This window comes from Balaenoptera physalus, assembly GCF_965194825.1.
Source record: "Balaenoptera physalus genome assembly, chromosome: 7".
In the NCBI taxonomy this organism is placed as follows: domain Eukaryota; kingdom Metazoa; phylum Chordata; class Mammalia; order Artiodactyla; family Balaenopteridae; genus Balaenoptera; species Balaenoptera physalus.
This window is the reverse complement of record NC_138886.1, coordinates 1,036,835-1,052,605: the sequence shown is the minus strand read 5'-3', so window position 1 is coordinate 1,052,605 and position 15,771 is coordinate 1,036,835. Positions and strand designations below refer to the sequence as shown.

Sequence of the window (15,771 nt, the reverse complement as noted above, 5' to 3'; positions counted from 1 at the left end):
GCCATGTGGTGTGGCCAAAAAAATAAAAATAAAAATAAAAATACATTTGTGTGGTTGTTTGTTAAGCAGCAGGAGCTGACTGATTCAATCCTGTTGTTTTCTCCTTAGGTGATCTCATCCATGTGCAACCTCCGTCACCAAATAAATATCAGTCACTCCAAAATATCTGTCTCCCACCTTGACCTCTGCTCTAGACTCCCACTCCCTCAGGACACCTGCATCTGGGCATCCCCGAGCTGCTCCAAGCTTGGCCCCGGCCCTGCACCCACGCCCTCCCCTCCATCTCCACCACTCTGGGCTTTTTCAGACTGTTTCCTCTTCCAGGGAGGGCCTGCTCCCTCCCAGCCTCACCATAACTTTCTCAACCCGCACCGTCTTTCCTTTCTCAGCTCAAACGTCACTTCCTCCAAGAAGCCCTCCCTGATCCCTCCTCCCGACCTGGAATGAGCCAGGCCCGCCGTGGTGCGCACTTGGCACCTCTGGACGTATTCCTGAGGGTCTGTGACTGTGTGCTTGGGTGCCTGAGTCCGCATCCGCCTCTCCTAAAGAGAGAACCACGGCTGCCCGTGGGCCCACTGCTCTCTCCCCAGCAGCCAGCACGATGCCCGCAACATGCATGTGGTGCGTATAAGCGCACGGCTTCCTGAGACAGTGTAGGGTGTCACGGGACGCGGAGGACGGTGGCGGAGACTCACTGCAGAGAAAGCACGTGGCACATTACACGGGACCTGTGGTCTATTTTGCAGCAGAAAAGGCCCAGCCGCATCTTTTTTGCCACGTAATCCAGAGGACACAGGCTGAAGGGGTCTGGCTTCTCACCCCCCGCCCGGTCAGCATGTGCCCCTCACCCCATCCCTCAGTGATCGTAAAGGACCCTGCTGGGCTACAGCCACGGGCCCCGGGTTCCACACCATCAGAGGCCTGGGGTCCCCAAACCCCTCTCAACAACCAGTTGGATGTGAAGGCCTGCAATTTGGAACAACACTCCTGCGGTCTAGGTGGACCACAAGTCGAGCCTCAAAGGGAAGAGCAGGTGGGTGGCAGCTCTCTCTCATGGCAGGATGGTGTGTGCACAGGAAGCTGCGGAAGAGGAAAGAGGCAGTGAGGGGGTGGAGGGCTGGCTCTCCCGGGGGCCTCGGGCACCGCAGAGGGCAAAGCCGTGCAGCCCCGGCGCCCAGCCACACGGCAGAGACCTGGCCAAGGCAGCATTTGTGCTCTGGGTGCCGCGGGCTCGCACACGTGGCCGTGCCTTCAAGGTGGCTTCAGATCTTTAACAAGTGCCCTTGTCACCGCTCCACCTCTCCGTCCCCCACGGGAGTCAGCGCCCCAGCAGGACGGGCATGGGGCCGGAGCGGTGCTGCCCGAGCCCGAGCGCTTGCGGCCGCACTTTACCATCTTTCGGGAGAACTGTCACACTGCGGGTGAGCTCCAAAGCCTCACACACGTCTATGAACTTTCTCATACTCAGGAAGCTGGCCGTGCTCTGTCTGCCTGCGGTGGGAAGCAGAGTCGTGGCATCAGCTGTGCGAGGTTGCACCTGCCCCCCAGCACGGGAACGCCCCCGGCTTCGGGACAGACAAGCAAGGTGCGTGCGCTCAGGGGCAGGCGGCTACTGGTGGGTGACAGGAAGCGTCGGCCAGGGCGGGTCCCCAGAGAGCCTTGGGAGGTGGGGTCACCACGCAGGGTCACCACGCAGGGCCCTCTAGTTCCTTCTGGCCAGTCTGGCCGCTGCCCCTCCCGCTGCATCCCTGGACGGGCCCACCCCGACGGAAACGCCCCAGGACCCCCTCCCGCCCTCTGTGTACCACCCACCCAACCCGGGGCAGAACCTCTTCCTGGTTCACCTCCTGCCCCGCAATCCTGCTGTCAGCCTGGGGGCCTCTGCATCCACATGGACAGCCCGCCCCCTCCCGGCCTCTGGCTTTCTGACCCCCCTCTGCAATGGCCTCCCCACTTGCCCCTGAGGGTACCTCCCAGACCCTCCCGCGTGGTCTCCACGCAAAGGGTCCCGCGCTCTGCCCACCCTCCCTCCCTCCCTCTGCTCGCATCGTCGGCCAGCCCTACCTCCCCACTTCACCCCTCCTGCCAGGCCGCACCCCACGGGCCGTGACCGACCACTGTGGGCTACGTGTGTGTGTCCCCCAAATTCACGTGTCGAGTCCCCAACGGGGTGGTCATAGGAGGCCTTGGGAGGTGATCGGGGTAGCTGAGGTCGTGAGCGTGGGGCCCTCATGATGGAAGTGGTGCCCTTACGAGAAGAGGACGAGACCAGAGCACCGCCTCAACCCCTGTGCGAGGACACAGCGAGAAGGCGGCCGTCTGCAAACCACCAGACCCCACAGGCTGGCACCCTGGACTGAGGGGTGAGTGCCCGTCGTGTGGCCGCTGGTCTGGGTGTCCGTCACGGCGCCCGCCCGGCCCCCACCCTCTGCCCCGCACGCCAGGCCGCTGGACTCACTGAGGAGCAGCAGGGTGTTGGTGGTCTGGCCCGCCCGGCGCAGGCGCAGGTAGACCACGCTGTCGCTGTAGTCAGTGGTCAGCACGTGGAAGCCCGCCACCCCCTTCACTGGATGGGAAGAGAAGCACGGAGTCGCCTGCTCGCGTCTGGACGGTGGGCCCCGACCCCCTGACCCCGTCCGCCTGCACGGCGGGGGCGTCTGGAAGGGCCGCAGCGTCCCCTCCACCCAGGCCCCCGGGCACACGCCTGCCACGTCGGCTCTGGGCCACGGTGGCCTGACTGCGGGTCCTGGGCGTTCATCCCCACCGGCCCACGTTCTCGGGGGAGGACAGCTGGGGCCAGTGCAGTCGGTAGCCCAGGAAGCCCTGGCCACCCCTCCCCCTGCTCTCCCGAGGGCCCAGCGGTTACGCACAGGTGTTCCTGAACACAGCCCTCTTCCTGTCTTTCCGCAGGATCAGCGAGTGTGCCTGGCACCCCTGTGACCTGGGGGGAGGTGGGCTGTGAGCTCAGGGCCAGGGAGCCCCTTCTGGGCTCTGCTGCCCTGGGACTTTCGAGCGTGGACCCGGGCCGGTCCCACAGCTCAGGGGAATTACTCCAAACACCCTCTGCCCGCTGAGCCCCTGGTGGACTGCGGGAGCCTCTCCCAAAAGCAGCCGTTTGAGTTGTAGGGGCAGAGAGTGATGGGTATTGGGGTTTTGGGGACAGTCCTTGTGGGATTTCCAGACTGACCCACGGGCCTGGTCCCCGCCCCCACCCCCCGGCTCCCTTTCCCCTCCCTGGGCTCAGGGGTCTGCAAAGGATGTGCTGGGACCCCTGCCCTGGTCCACTCACCGGTTAAAGACGAGGACCACCTTCAGCTGGCCCATTTTGTGAACCTTCACTACAGACGCCCCCAGCTTCCTCTTGTCTCTGGCCGGCAATAACCCCTGGGTGTCAGAGGCGATGGCAAGGATGTACCAGAACCCTGAAAACTGTGGAGAGGGTGCTGGGGGCACGGGGTCTGGGCTGCCACACGGGTTCGGCCCCCAACCCAGGTCCCAGAGAACCCACAGGACAGGTGACCCTAGCCTGAGGCCCAGGGCACGTCTAGCACCCACAGGCTGGCACGGCCCCTGCCTTGGGGCCCCCGCTGCCACCCCAGGCTGAGGATGCAGATGCCCGGCTGCTCTAAGGCCCGAAGCGGCACCAGGCAGGGCCCTGGGCACCGGCTGTCAGAGCTTCCTGCCCACGTGGGCCTCGTGGGGGCCCCTTCCCTCCCAGCTGGCCCCTGCACCCCGTCCCACTGCTCTCCCTGCAGCAAAGCCCCTCCCAGACGCCCCCCAGTCTGCTCAGCCTGTGCCCATAGCCGCCCCCACAGGAACCTTCCACCCGGCCAGCGGCCTCATTATTCCAGGACATGTCCTGCTCGTGCTGCCTCCCTTCTGCCCACCTGGCACCTCCGGGCCGCCTCAGGCCACGCCTGTCTGGGGGCCTCTGCTACGGCCCCTCCTCGGGGCTCCTGGCGTGTGGCCCACGGCCATCAGCTGAGTTTTGAAGCCCCAGCCTGTCCCCAAAAGAGGCCATCGGCTGCCCCATGGGGCCAGCAGAAGCCTGTGCCAGAGCCCCCTGAAAGCCCGTCCAGCGGATTCCGGTGGCTCTGCGAAGATTTCCAGGGACCCCTCTTCCTGCTGCCCCTGCCCTCCTTGGCCCCGGCGCCCGGCCAGTGGGCTGGGGGCACGAGACTCACCTTGCCCCAGTTGAGGTTTTGAGACTCCCTGGGGAGCTGCTTCTGCGCCAGGGACCCCCCAGGCAGCTCTGGCACCAGGACCAGCACGGGCAACAGCCAGCCTGGACCCATCCTGGCCCTCCCCCCAGCCGCCCGCCGGACGCCGCGCTTAAATGTCCCAGGCCACCAGCCCTGCGTGGGTGTCCGGCCAGCCTGCAGCCGCGAGCCAGCCTGGTGGGCCAATGGCGGGGAGGGAGCTTGGGGCCCTCCCTCCCCGCACAGAGGGCCAGCCCTACCCTCGGCCCTCGGAGCGGCACAGCTGCTGCCCCGGGATGCCCCAAAGACAGAGACCATGATGTTCCCGAGGTCACCTCCTGGGCTTCCGGTCACCACACGTCCCCTGGAGCCATTGCACCTGGCAGGGAGGCTCCTGGGCCTCCTGTCCTAGCCCCCCGGGGACAGAGGCAAAGGTCGGAACGTGTCATTGAGTCACTTCACAGGGACGAAAGTGAAGAACGTGAAGACGTGGCTCAGATGGTGCCGGCGCTGACGCGGGGGCTGCCTTCTCGATGCCCTTAGCAGGTACTGACGTGTTTGCATATGTGCACGTGCGTGTGTGTGAAGAGCGTGGCAGCCTGTGTGCACCTGATCTCACCTCAAGTGAGGGGCAGTCCCCACCCTGCTCCCAGCCCCCCTCCCCTGACGGCTTGTGCTCTGCCAGGACTCCAGGACACAGGAGGACCGACAGGCTCGAGCCCTCTGGGGTCCCTGCTCCCCCCCACCCCCATCCGAGAGCTCCAGCCAGGAAAAGCCAATCTTTCACACCCTGGGCATCCCAGCCCAGCGCCCTGCCCACACTTCATCCAGATCACAGGGTCTTCCTCCAAATTGAGCGGACCAGCCTCCTGCCTGCCCAGGGCCGTCGTGAGCCCTGCGGGAGGAGCAGCTGCCTCCAGCCCAGCTCCCACCTCCGGGCCAGAGGGACCCTGGGGAGGGACGGGGCGGCAGGCCTGCACTCACGTCCCCAGGCTGGCTCTGTGTTCTGTGCTCTGTGCTCAGCCCTTGACAAGCCCACCCCGCCCAGCCTCCTCTCCCTGCAGCCCCCCGGCCCCGAGGAGGCAGCTCCCTGTCGGCTCTTCTGTCTGCTCTCAGCCCAGGGCCCTGCTTGGACACAGGCGAGAGGCATGGCACAGGTTTGTGGAACCGCTTTATTTGAATCTGCATCGAGAGCCCCTGGGAGCAGCTGGCCCAAAGCCCAGCACCCGGGAGGCTGAGCAGGGAGGGTGGCGTCTGGCCAACCTCCTCCGGTCCCCTGGGGGCTGCAGCATTCACTGGAAACCAAGAGGAACATTGGGGGACCCCGGGCTCGCCCGGAGAGGCAGCAGCTCCCCCAAGCCCCCAGCCCTGCACGGCGGCGGTAGAGCCACTGGGATGGAGGGGCCCCCAGGGCCCCCAGACTCCTCCCACCACACAGGAGCTCAGGGACGCTCACTCGGGAAGGCCGCTTACCTGGAAGACCTTGTGTGCACAGGTGACTGGGGGAGAAAGCGAGACGGTGGTGAGGACGGGGCGGGGCTCCCTGCCCAGCCGGGCACCTGGGACAGACTGTGGCCGCAGAGCACCCGGGGCCCTGCCGGCCCCTGCACACAGCCCCCCACCCCCCAGACGGGGGCCGTCCCCACAGGTCTGACTTTGGGCGGGGACTAGGTGACTCCTTGAAGACCCCCGAGCCCTGCCTGACTCCCTGAGGCCTGGAGGGTCCCCCAGCGCAGCGGAAGCCAGCCAATGGCCCCACGGTCCGTGCCCCTCAGCGCACGGTGGCGTCAGGCACGGCGACACTCACGGTCCTTCTGCAGCTTGGCCTGCTGCTGGGACCGGAAGCCCAGGCTCCTGCTGCACTTGGTGAAGAGGCCCATGGCCTCCTGGCTGGCCAGCTCCGTCCGGCCTGCAGGGGAGGTGCCCCCGAGAGCCGGGCTGGGGGACGGGGGCGGGCAGGGGGTCCGCAGCAGGAATCAGACAGACGCCTGGGACCCTGCGCTCTTCTGACCCCAAGGCCCTTTACCACGTGCAGCTCCCACCCCGTCCCTCCCTCCAGGCAGGGTCACGTCTCCCACGGAGGACAAGTGCGGGGAGGGGGCGGCAGGGAAGGAAGGCTCGGGGCCCCGGTGGGGACTTCATGCAGGGATGAGTGAGGAGCAGAGCGGCCGCCAGCCCGCTGGGCTCTTTCAAGGCCGGGACCCTGGGAGGACGGAGGCCCAGCCCGGCAGGGAGGCCACCGCGCCCGCGGCCGCACTCACTGTACAGCTCCACGGTGCTGAAGGCCTCGTCCTGGAGCTCCAGCTGCGTGAGCACTATGGCGTAGTCCCTGAAGTTGGTGCCCAGCACCCGGTACTCCAGCACACCCAGGGCTGGGAGACAGGTGCCGCCGGGGTGGGGTCAGACCTCGTGGGGGGCCCCCCAGCAGGCCGAGAGCCGCCCAGCTCTGTCCCCCCGGTCCCTGACCCCCACCCGGCTCCGGCACACAGAGGCTTGCCGTGGCTGATGGACAGCAGGCGAGTCCCAGCTCCTCCTGGGGCGTCCTCCCACGACCCTGTGCCCACGGGGCAAGAGTGCCAGCCGCCCCACCCCCGCGCACTACAGTGGGAGGCCTGGGGTCCCAGCTGAGCCTGCCTGACACAGTCGAGTCCTCTGTCCTCAGGACTGGCACCAAACCTCTCACAAAATGAGGACCTTTCACTTCCCGGGGGAGAGCGCCACTGAAGCCTGGGGTGGCGTCGCCCCCTCCCCTTCCCTTCCTGCGTGCTGACCCTGCCTGCAGGGGCAGGCGGCCCAGGGCTGCCAGGGGCAGAACCCGGCCCCGAGGACGGTCAGGGAAATGGAGCCGCCCACACTGCCCGGAAGGACCACCGTGGCCGTCATCCTTACAGGGATTCCCGAACACCCATCTGGAACCTTGTTTCACCAGTTCCACAGCATGCAGGTGGCATCTCTCCAGCCTGGAAAAGAAAAGGGTCTGTCATCACCCAGGGTCTGTATGCAGGGCAAGAGAAGACAGGTTTGGCCACCCAGACCCGGCCAGGGGCCAGCGTGGCTGCAGGGGGGATTCTGCCTCCCCCTCGGTGGCCCAAGTTACCCAGAAACCCTGCTCTTGACCAAAGCGAACCCGTCAGGGAAACGGGCCGGCTTGGGACCTGCAGGATGTGAATCTGCTCCGTCACCTCCCCAGAGACCCGCTCTGCCAGATCCGCACAGAGAAAACTTAGAAGTTTTGTATTGCTGCTGAGGGCACAAAAGGAGCATGAGACAAACAGGGGGTCTGCAGTTTTGTTTTGTTTTGTTGTTGTTGTTGTTAATTAATTAATTAATTTTAAAAATTTTTGGCTGGGTTGGGTCTATCGTTGCTACATGTGGGCTTTCTCTAGTTGCGTCAAGTGGGGGCTACTCTTCGTTGTGGTGCGCAGGCTTCTCATTGTGGTGGCTTCTCTTGTTGCAGAGCACGGGCTCTAGGCGTGCGGGCTTCAGTAGTTGTGGCACACGGGCTCCGTAGTTGTGGCTCGCGGGCTCTAGAGCACAGGCTCAGTAGTTGTGGCTTACGGGCTTAGTTGCTCTGAGGCATGTGGGCTCTTCCCGGACCAGGACTCGAACCCGTGTCCCCTGCATTGGCAGGCGGATTCTTAACTACTGTGCCACCAGGGAAGCCCCAGGTCTGCAGTTTTGGATGAAGAGACTCAACACCAAAAGGGGCCAAATTCCCTAAGCCGCCAGTCTGTAGAATGAGCAGACCCACTTCTGTAAGCACAGCAAGATCAGCTCACGGCCCAGTTCCGTGCAAGACACAGGAATAGCGAGGAAAAGCCTGAAAGGAAGTGTAACCAGCAAAAACAAGCCAGTAAACTGACAAGGCGTATTGTGGGGCCCCGAGAAGGAAAACAGTGGGACTTGGCACAGAAATAGACAAATCAAAGGAACAGAATAGAAAGCCCGAAAATAAAGCAAAACGCAGAGGAGGTTAGCGCGAGACAAAGTAGCATCTCAGTCAGTGGAGGAAGAGGGACCACTGGGTGAGTGGAGCTGGGCAACTGGGCCCTCCAGCGAGGGTCACAGCTCGCGCATCCCCAGGCTCAGCCCCGAGCAGGTCAGAGGTCAGAGGCCCTCTCAGCTCCAGGGAGACAGAAAGGCTTCTGAACACAAAACCCAGAAGCCCTGAAAGAAGCCAGGCGTTTACACCTGCACAAAAACTAAAAGAGCCCTTCCTATCAACAACTCCTCGGTGGTATAAGAAAAATGACAAACTGGGAAATATATTTGCATCTAACTTTATCGCAAACATGGCTAAAATCCCTAATACTTAAGGGTTCTTGCAAGTCAATAATAACCCACCCGAGGGAAAAATATGCAAAAGATATGAACAGACGTTGGGCTGGGAAGGAAACACAGAAGGAACAGGTACCGAGATGTCTCACTCCCTCGTGATCAGAGGAAGAAGCAAAAACTAACGTGGGGCAGTTTGTCGCCTATCAGAGCACAGAGGGAGCAAACGCCCGGTGCTGGCACCAGCTCGGGGGACCTGCCTCATGTGACATGGAGCAACCTCTCCAGAAGGACAGATGCACTTCGGCTCCTAGGGATTTATCCCTCTGAGGCCAGTTCACCAGCGTCCACGCCCCAAAGTGTGTTTCCAGTTGCAAAAGACTGGAGACCACTGTCTGCCCATCAGCAGAGCCCTGGAAGACAGCCCGGTAGAGCATTACCCAGCTATAAAAAATAGTTCCTCAAAAACTGTCACATAGAGTCACCATATGACCCAACAATCCCACACCTGGGTGTGTCCCCAAAAGAGTTGAAAGCAGGATCTCAAAGAGAGATTTGCACACCCGTGTTTACAGCCGTGTTATTCACAATAGCCAAAAGCTGGAAGCAGCCCAAGTGTCCACTGACAGATGAACGGAAACAAGATGTGGTCCATCCACACGACAGGATATTTCTCAGCCTTAAAAAAGGAGGAAATTCCGACACAGGCTGCAAACTGGATGAACCTGGAGTCCGTTATGTTTCGTGAAATAAGTCAGATGCAAGACAAATGTAGGACTCCCCCAGGTGAGGCCCTAGAAAAGTCAAATCCACAGGAAGTAGGTGGTAGGGCCTGGGGCTGGGGGAGGGGAGGAGGAGTGAGTATTTAGTGGGGACAGAGCTTCAGTTTAGGAAGATGAGAAGGTCCTGGAGGGACTTCCCTGGTGGCCCACTGGTTAAGAATCTACCTCCCAATGCAGGGGACGCGGGTTCGATCCCTGGTCGGGGAACTAAGATCCCACATGCCGCAGGGCAACTAAGCCCACGTGCCTCAACGAAGAGTCCCGCGTGCCGCAACAAAGACCTGACGCAGCCAAAAATAAATTAATTAATTAAAAAAAAAAAAAAGAAAGTCCTGGAGATGGATGTGGTGATGGTTGCACAACGATGTGAATGGACTTAATGCCCCTGAACTGTACACTTAAAATGGTAAATTTTATGTTATGTTTATTTTACCACAGTCTTTTAAAACTTTAATAAAGACAAAAGAGAATAAAATTTTAAATGTTTCAAAAGAGGGCAGATTGCCTGGTGACGCAGTGGTTAAGAATCCGCCTGCCAATGCAGGGGACATGGGTTCGAGTCCTGGTCCGGGAAGATCCCACATGCCGCGGAGCAACTAAGCCCGTGCGCCACAACTACTGAGCCTGCGCTCTAGAGCCCACGAGCCACAACGACGGAGGCCGCGTGCCACAACTACTGAAGCCCGCGCGCCTAGAGCCCATGCTCTGCAGCAAGAGAAGACACCACAATAAGAAGCCCGTGCACTGCAACGAAGACCCAACGCAGCCAAAAATAAAATAAATGAAATAAATAAGTTTATTAAAAAAAAAAAAAAAAAAGAGGGCAGAGACCCCGGGGACTGACACAGAACGGCATTCGGCCCTCGTGTTTAAATGACGTGCGTGGGCCTGCACGTCCCTGAGGAGCTGCAGCAGATCAAAACCGTGGGCCACCTGTGGGGAGGGGGCCGCTGGCTGAGGTGGGGGAGGAAGGACCCCAGCTTTCCACCCCTGGGGATTCTGAGTTTTCTTTTGGCTGTGCCACGCGGCTTACAAAATCTTAGTTCCCCAACCAGGGATCGAACCCATGCCCTCGGCAGTGAAAGCGCCGAGTGCCAACCACTGGACCGCCAGGGAATTCCCAGGGCACTCTGATTTTTTGAAACACGCAAATGTGTTTCCTGTTCAAAATCTGGCAAATGAAGTTCACGTTAAATGACAAAATGAAACGGCTGCTTGCCTGTCCTGTAAGCTCTGGTCTGAGTGTGAGTCCTGCAGAGGGTCTGGCCGAGGTCCTCAGGCAGAGGCACCTTGACAGGGCTCAGAGCAAGGCCACTCACCAGCCACTACCACAAGCAGATGCCAGAAAGAGTGTCGGAGACCCCCCTCCCCCGCGATCGCCGTGGTCCTCTCCCCGTCCATGGCTGTTGCACAGGGCCCAGGGCTCTCCAGAGGCCAAGTTTCCATATTCGGATTGTTTTCCCACCAGCCTCATCAGGACTCACCGAGCCATGTGGCTTTGGGGCTGCCACCCAGGGCACGTGTGACCCCGTGTCCACCCAACACAGAGGGGCCCCCACCCCAGCACAGACCTCCTCTGTCCTTGCTCATCCTCGACCAGGCCGGCCCAGGTGGACGGCAGCCCCGCCATCTCCTGAAGGGCGTGAGGGCGCCTCGGGGAGCAGGGGAGAGAGTTCTCCTCTCAGGCCGCGCGATGGCTCCAGATACAGGGTGGAAATGCCCGTGGTGCACCACCAGCTGGTGACTGCCTGGCCTTCCCCACGTGAAAGGTGGGGACGCTAGAACGACACCTCCCCCAGCACGCCATGCCCCCCGCCCCCTGCCTGGCTCCCCCCAGGTGTCCCAGGCAGCAAGGTCCCCCAGCAGCACGACCCCTCCTTCCAGCATCCCTTCCCCCAAGGTGTGCGTGGGGTCTGCTCCACTGGCCAAAATCAGCCAAGGCTCAGCCTGACACCACAAGTCCTGTCTGATAAATGACCTCAGTGACCACGTCTTCTGGGGGATTCATTTTCCGAGAGAACCAGGGGCTCGAAGCCACAGATGCACGGACCCACCTTAAGTAGCAGCTCAGAAGGGCCTTAAGCAAATAAGAGGCCTTTCCCGCTGACCAGAGACCCTGCCAAGCTAACCAAGGGCCTGGAACAGCAGGCGGGGCGGTCAGAAGCTGTGCCCGGCCCTGGTGGAGAAGGCTGAGTCCCACCCAGGGGTGCCCCAGCCAGCAGTCCAGGGATGCAGACCCCAGACGCCAGGCAGAGGGTGGCGCTCAGAGCAGAGCCCAGCGCGGAGGGAGGTGAGGGCGGGGCCCGCCGTCCAGACCCCAGCCCCACGCACCTGTGCCGGGAGGACAGCATCTTCAGGGTGTTCTCTGGCGTGAGGGTCACCACGACCCCCTCGATGTTCTTTGTGGCCTTCTCCACCACAAAGTCCTTCTCCCCCGAGGCCACGGCGAGAATGTACCAGGACCCCAGGAGCTGACGGAGGAGGAGCGGGTGAGGGGGCCTGTCCCTCCAGCCCTGGCCCATCCTCTTGATCTGGGGGCCCTGATGCAGGTCAGCCCATCCACCCACAGCCCCCGTGGTCTGGGCTGGCACTGGGGGAGCCCAGAGGCTGTGCGGCCCCAAGGCATGTGCTGGCACAAGAGGGCTGTCACCTGCCGAGGGTCCAGCCTCCCCAGCCACGCGGCCCGGGCCCTGGGCACCAAGACCAAAGCCAGAAGGGCGGCTAGCAGCACACCCCTCATCCTCTCAGAGCTCTGCACACCAGCACACCTGCGCGGGGGCCCAAGGGTGAGCGAGCCCTCCAGCCCCTGGAAGCCTGTTTATATGGCTCTGAACGCACTGCTGTGGGCGGCCGCTAACCACCGGGGCACCATCCTGGCCTCTCCTCTCACAAGGTGGCAAAAGTACTGGGTGGTGGTGGGGGCGGGGGAATTAATCCTCCAGACACGCCAGAGAGTGGGCAGTGGGCCCTGGGGAGCGTGTGCCATCCCCGCTTCTCTCACTTGGAAGGTTCCAGAAGGAGCATCCAGCCCTCAGCGGCACCATCCCCCCCCCCCCCCCCCACCAGGAGCCAACAGTCTCTGGCTCAGTCTGGGCGGGCCAGGGACCCTGCCCTTGAACCCAGGCCAAGGTCATGTCTGAGGAGAGGGGCAAGAACAAGCAGCCCCTCCAGAAGCTGCAGCTTTGCGTATCTTTTGTTTTCATCCTTAAAAGTACAAAAAGTCCCCGCACAGTTTTTTGGAAAGCTCCCACCTCCTCCCAGCCCAGCCACCCTCCTGCTCTGCGGACGCGGGCTCCTGCCCCATCATGGCAACACCCAGCGGAATGCCCTGTTCCTTCCGCCTGCCGCCCACCCGTCTGGACCTGCCCACTCTCTGGGCAGCCTCACCCTGCTGCCTCCTGCCCCTACTCACCATGACCCTGGCCAGGCCCCCAAGGCCGCATGGGAGCTCTCCCTGGGCCTGGGCTGCCCGCCCTGGGTCATCGGAGACCCTGCCTGGGAATGAAGGGCAGGGGGCTCGGCAGGATCTGTCTGAGGCCCCGAAACCCAGGCGGAAGTAACTGGGAAGATGCCTTGCCGGGGTGGGGGACCCTGCACGCCACAGCTCCCAGACTCCTCTGCTGGTTGGCTTCCAGGGGTGCTGCGGACACAGGACAGGCAGGGTTTGGAAGGTGAGGGCAGATGAAGCCATCTGTCCTGCCGGGCCTTCCCAGGAGAGGAAAGCCACTCTGACTGCAAAACTCCAATGGACACGGAGCAGCTGCCAGGACGGGACCATAGGGCAGCACCGGGCTCAGGAGGAAGCTTCAGAAAAGCGTCACTTCTGGGAGGGAGGAGTGCTAGAAAGGGCAAGGGTGCCTTTCCTCACTGGGTAGCAGGAGTTAAAAAAACGCCTGTAAACATAAGAACCTTCAAGGACTTCCCTGGTGGCACAGTGGTTAAGAATCCGCCTGCCAATGCAGGGGACACAGGTTCGGGCCCTGGTCCAGGAAGATACCACGTGCCATGGAGCAACTAAGCCCGTGCACCACAACTACTGAGCCTGCATGCCACAACTCTAGAGCTCTAGAGCCCACGAGCCATAACTACTGAGCCTGTATGCCACAACTACTGAAGCCCGCACATCTGGAGCCCGTGCTCCGCAACAAGAGAAGCCACCGCAATGAGAAGCCCGCGCACCAGGACAAAGGGTAGACCCCGCTCGCCGCAACTAGAGAAAGCCCGCGTGCAGCAACGAAGACCCAATGCAGCCATAAATAAATAAATAAATAAATAAAATTTAAATAAACAAACAAAGACCCTTCAAGACAAAAGAGAACCAAACTTCACACACACACACACACGCACACACACAACCCGGTACCCAAAATGCCATCCATTAAAGAGAATTTTCTGCACTCACATTAGCAGATGCATATGAATTAGGAATCTTGTTAGTCACCCAAACTGCCAGCCCCATGCAGGAAATGAATAGACTTCAGTAGTCTTTATACTTTGCTCCTAGAAGAAGAAATCAAAATAAGAATGAAAACACTTCCTCTAATGGAAATCCCACTGAGGGGAAAGGGGGGGTGAGTGGAAAGCAGAATAAAACTGTAACATAACGTTCCAAACGGAATTAAATATGCTGAAGCTTTGAAGGGCATTAAAGGAACATCTTGAATGAAGAATTTTTTTAATTAACTAAGAGCAGAAATGAGCAAAAACAGGAAAGAATTAAGTAAGAGCTAATTGTGTTCAGGAAACAATTTGACTATTAGACTTTACTGATAAAGAAAAATTCTTCAGGGTCTCCAGGCAAAATGATCAAATCACTTTCAAGGGTGAGAGACATAAGCTGGCATCAAACTTCCAAGAGCAAACTACCAGGCAAGGCAAACAGAATTACACTCACAGCAGATGTGCACACACCACTTCAACAAAGGCAGGGCTAATGGACCCACTGCAGGTGAGGATAAAGAAGCCCTAAAAAATCTAGGACAGGTCTTGAGGGTTTAATATATAATTGTACTCTTGATAACAGAGAGTAAAACATGCACAAAATTGATTGGTCACAAAGAAAGCATCGATGAGTTCCACAAAGTAGAAATATTACAAACAACGTTCTCTGACCAAAATACAGTAAAACTGGGACTTCCCTGGCAGTCCTGGGGTTAAGACTCTGTGCTTCCAAGGCAGGGAATGTGGGTTTGATCCCTGGTCGGGGAACTAAGATCCCACATGCCGTGCAGCACGGCCAAAAAAAACCCAAAAACATAACAAAATACAATAAAACTAGATTTTTTTTAACTTTCTATTTTAACAAATACTATTGGATGAAAGGAAAAATACAAACTGAAATTACAGGATTTATTTAAAATAAATATAATAAAAATACCATGTAATTCAGGGTCAGAGGAAACGTCGTAACCTTAAACACCCCATTAAAAATAAAAGAATGAAACTAAATGCATCAAATTCCCAACTCTAAGAGCTAGACAAAGAACAAGATAAACCGTAGGATGTCACGAGGAAGGAAATAATAATGATAAAAGTGGGAAATAATAGAGTATAGAGAACAGCAGATATAATTAATGAACCAAAGTCCTCATCCTTGGAAAAATGAACAGAATTTTTCTGTTAATTTGCAGAATTATTACCAAAATCATTAGTATTCTTTTTAAAAATAACAGAATTAACTAACATGAATAAGAAAAAATGGAGAGACCATAAATACATGAAGTAAGAAGTGACAAAAGGGTGGGAAATGACCTTTGGGACAGAAGAAAAAAGTGTTGCATCAACACAAAGTACTTTGCTGACCTCTAAGCAAATCACTTTGAAGTCCTCAATGAGATGGATAATTTTACAGGAAAATTCAGTTTGCCAAAATTTACCCTATTAGACAAAGAGCTAGATCTATAGATAGTAGATAGATGACAGATAGATAGATAGATAGATAGATAGATAGATAGATAGATAGATAGATATAGATAGATAGATAGATAGATAGATAGATAAAAGAGAAGCTATGAGGAAGGACTAGATTAATGGATGGCAGAATGGTATCCACGCGTGAGTAGACGGGACAGTGGAGCAGAGTAAAAGTTCAGAATGTAAAGGCTGCTTTAGACCTTCATCTTCCAAACTCAACTCTGGCTCTTCTCAGGATCACTTTTTTTTTTTTTTTTTCACACACACACACTGTATTTTATTTTTACAAGAGATAAATAGACTGACACCAAGCATTGTACATGGATGACCACAACAAAAGCAACAATGATTGCAATTACCAAACATGAAACACACTCATACTATGTCATAATATTGACATTCAGTCCAGTAATCCTCCACTGTAACAGCTCCTTTACTTTGCAGTGAAAATTGATTTGTATATTCTTTGCCTCTGAGTCCTTGTGGGATTTTTTTTTTTTTAATTCAGACAGAAAGTCACAAAAATTATACTCATCCTCATCAGTTCACTCAGTCCCATGTAATTAATTGTTTTTTTTCATCTTGATCTTTTGTTAGCACTT

At 58.2% G+C, this 15,771-nt stretch overlaps 1 protein-coding gene across 2 annotated transcripts; it reads right to left on the bottom strand.

The window, feature by feature from the left end:
- Window positions 1-959: 959 nt before the first annotated feature.
- Window positions 960-11,996, bottom strand: LOC309663868 (epididymal-specific lipocalin-6-like; the record flags this gene model as incomplete). 2 transcript variants are annotated; one of them, XM_082468491.1, is made up of 11 exons in its annotated part: window positions 960-1,080; window positions 1,393-1,491; window positions 2,459-2,566; window positions 2,871-2,941; window positions 3,290-3,384; window positions 5,673-5,698; window positions 6,007-6,108; window positions 6,461-6,571; window positions 7,089-7,159; window positions 11,588-11,727; window positions 11,907-11,996. In XM_082468491.1, 11 exons carry the CDS (start codon window positions 11,994-11,996, stop codon window positions 1,052-1,054), a joined length of 942 nt encoding a protein of 313 aa, XP_082324617.1. In that variant the 3' UTR covers window positions 960-1,051. The 2 variants fall into 2 exon arrangements, with proteins under 2 accessions (XP_082324617.1, XP_082324618.1); XM_082468492.1 differs by lacking the exons at window positions 6,007-6,108; window positions 6,461-6,571; window positions 7,089-7,159; window positions 11,588-11,727; window positions 11,907-11,996 and having other exon boundaries at window positions 1,000-1,491; window positions 3,290-3,429; window positions 4,185-5,977.
- Window positions 11,997-15,771: the final 3,775 nt, after the last annotated feature.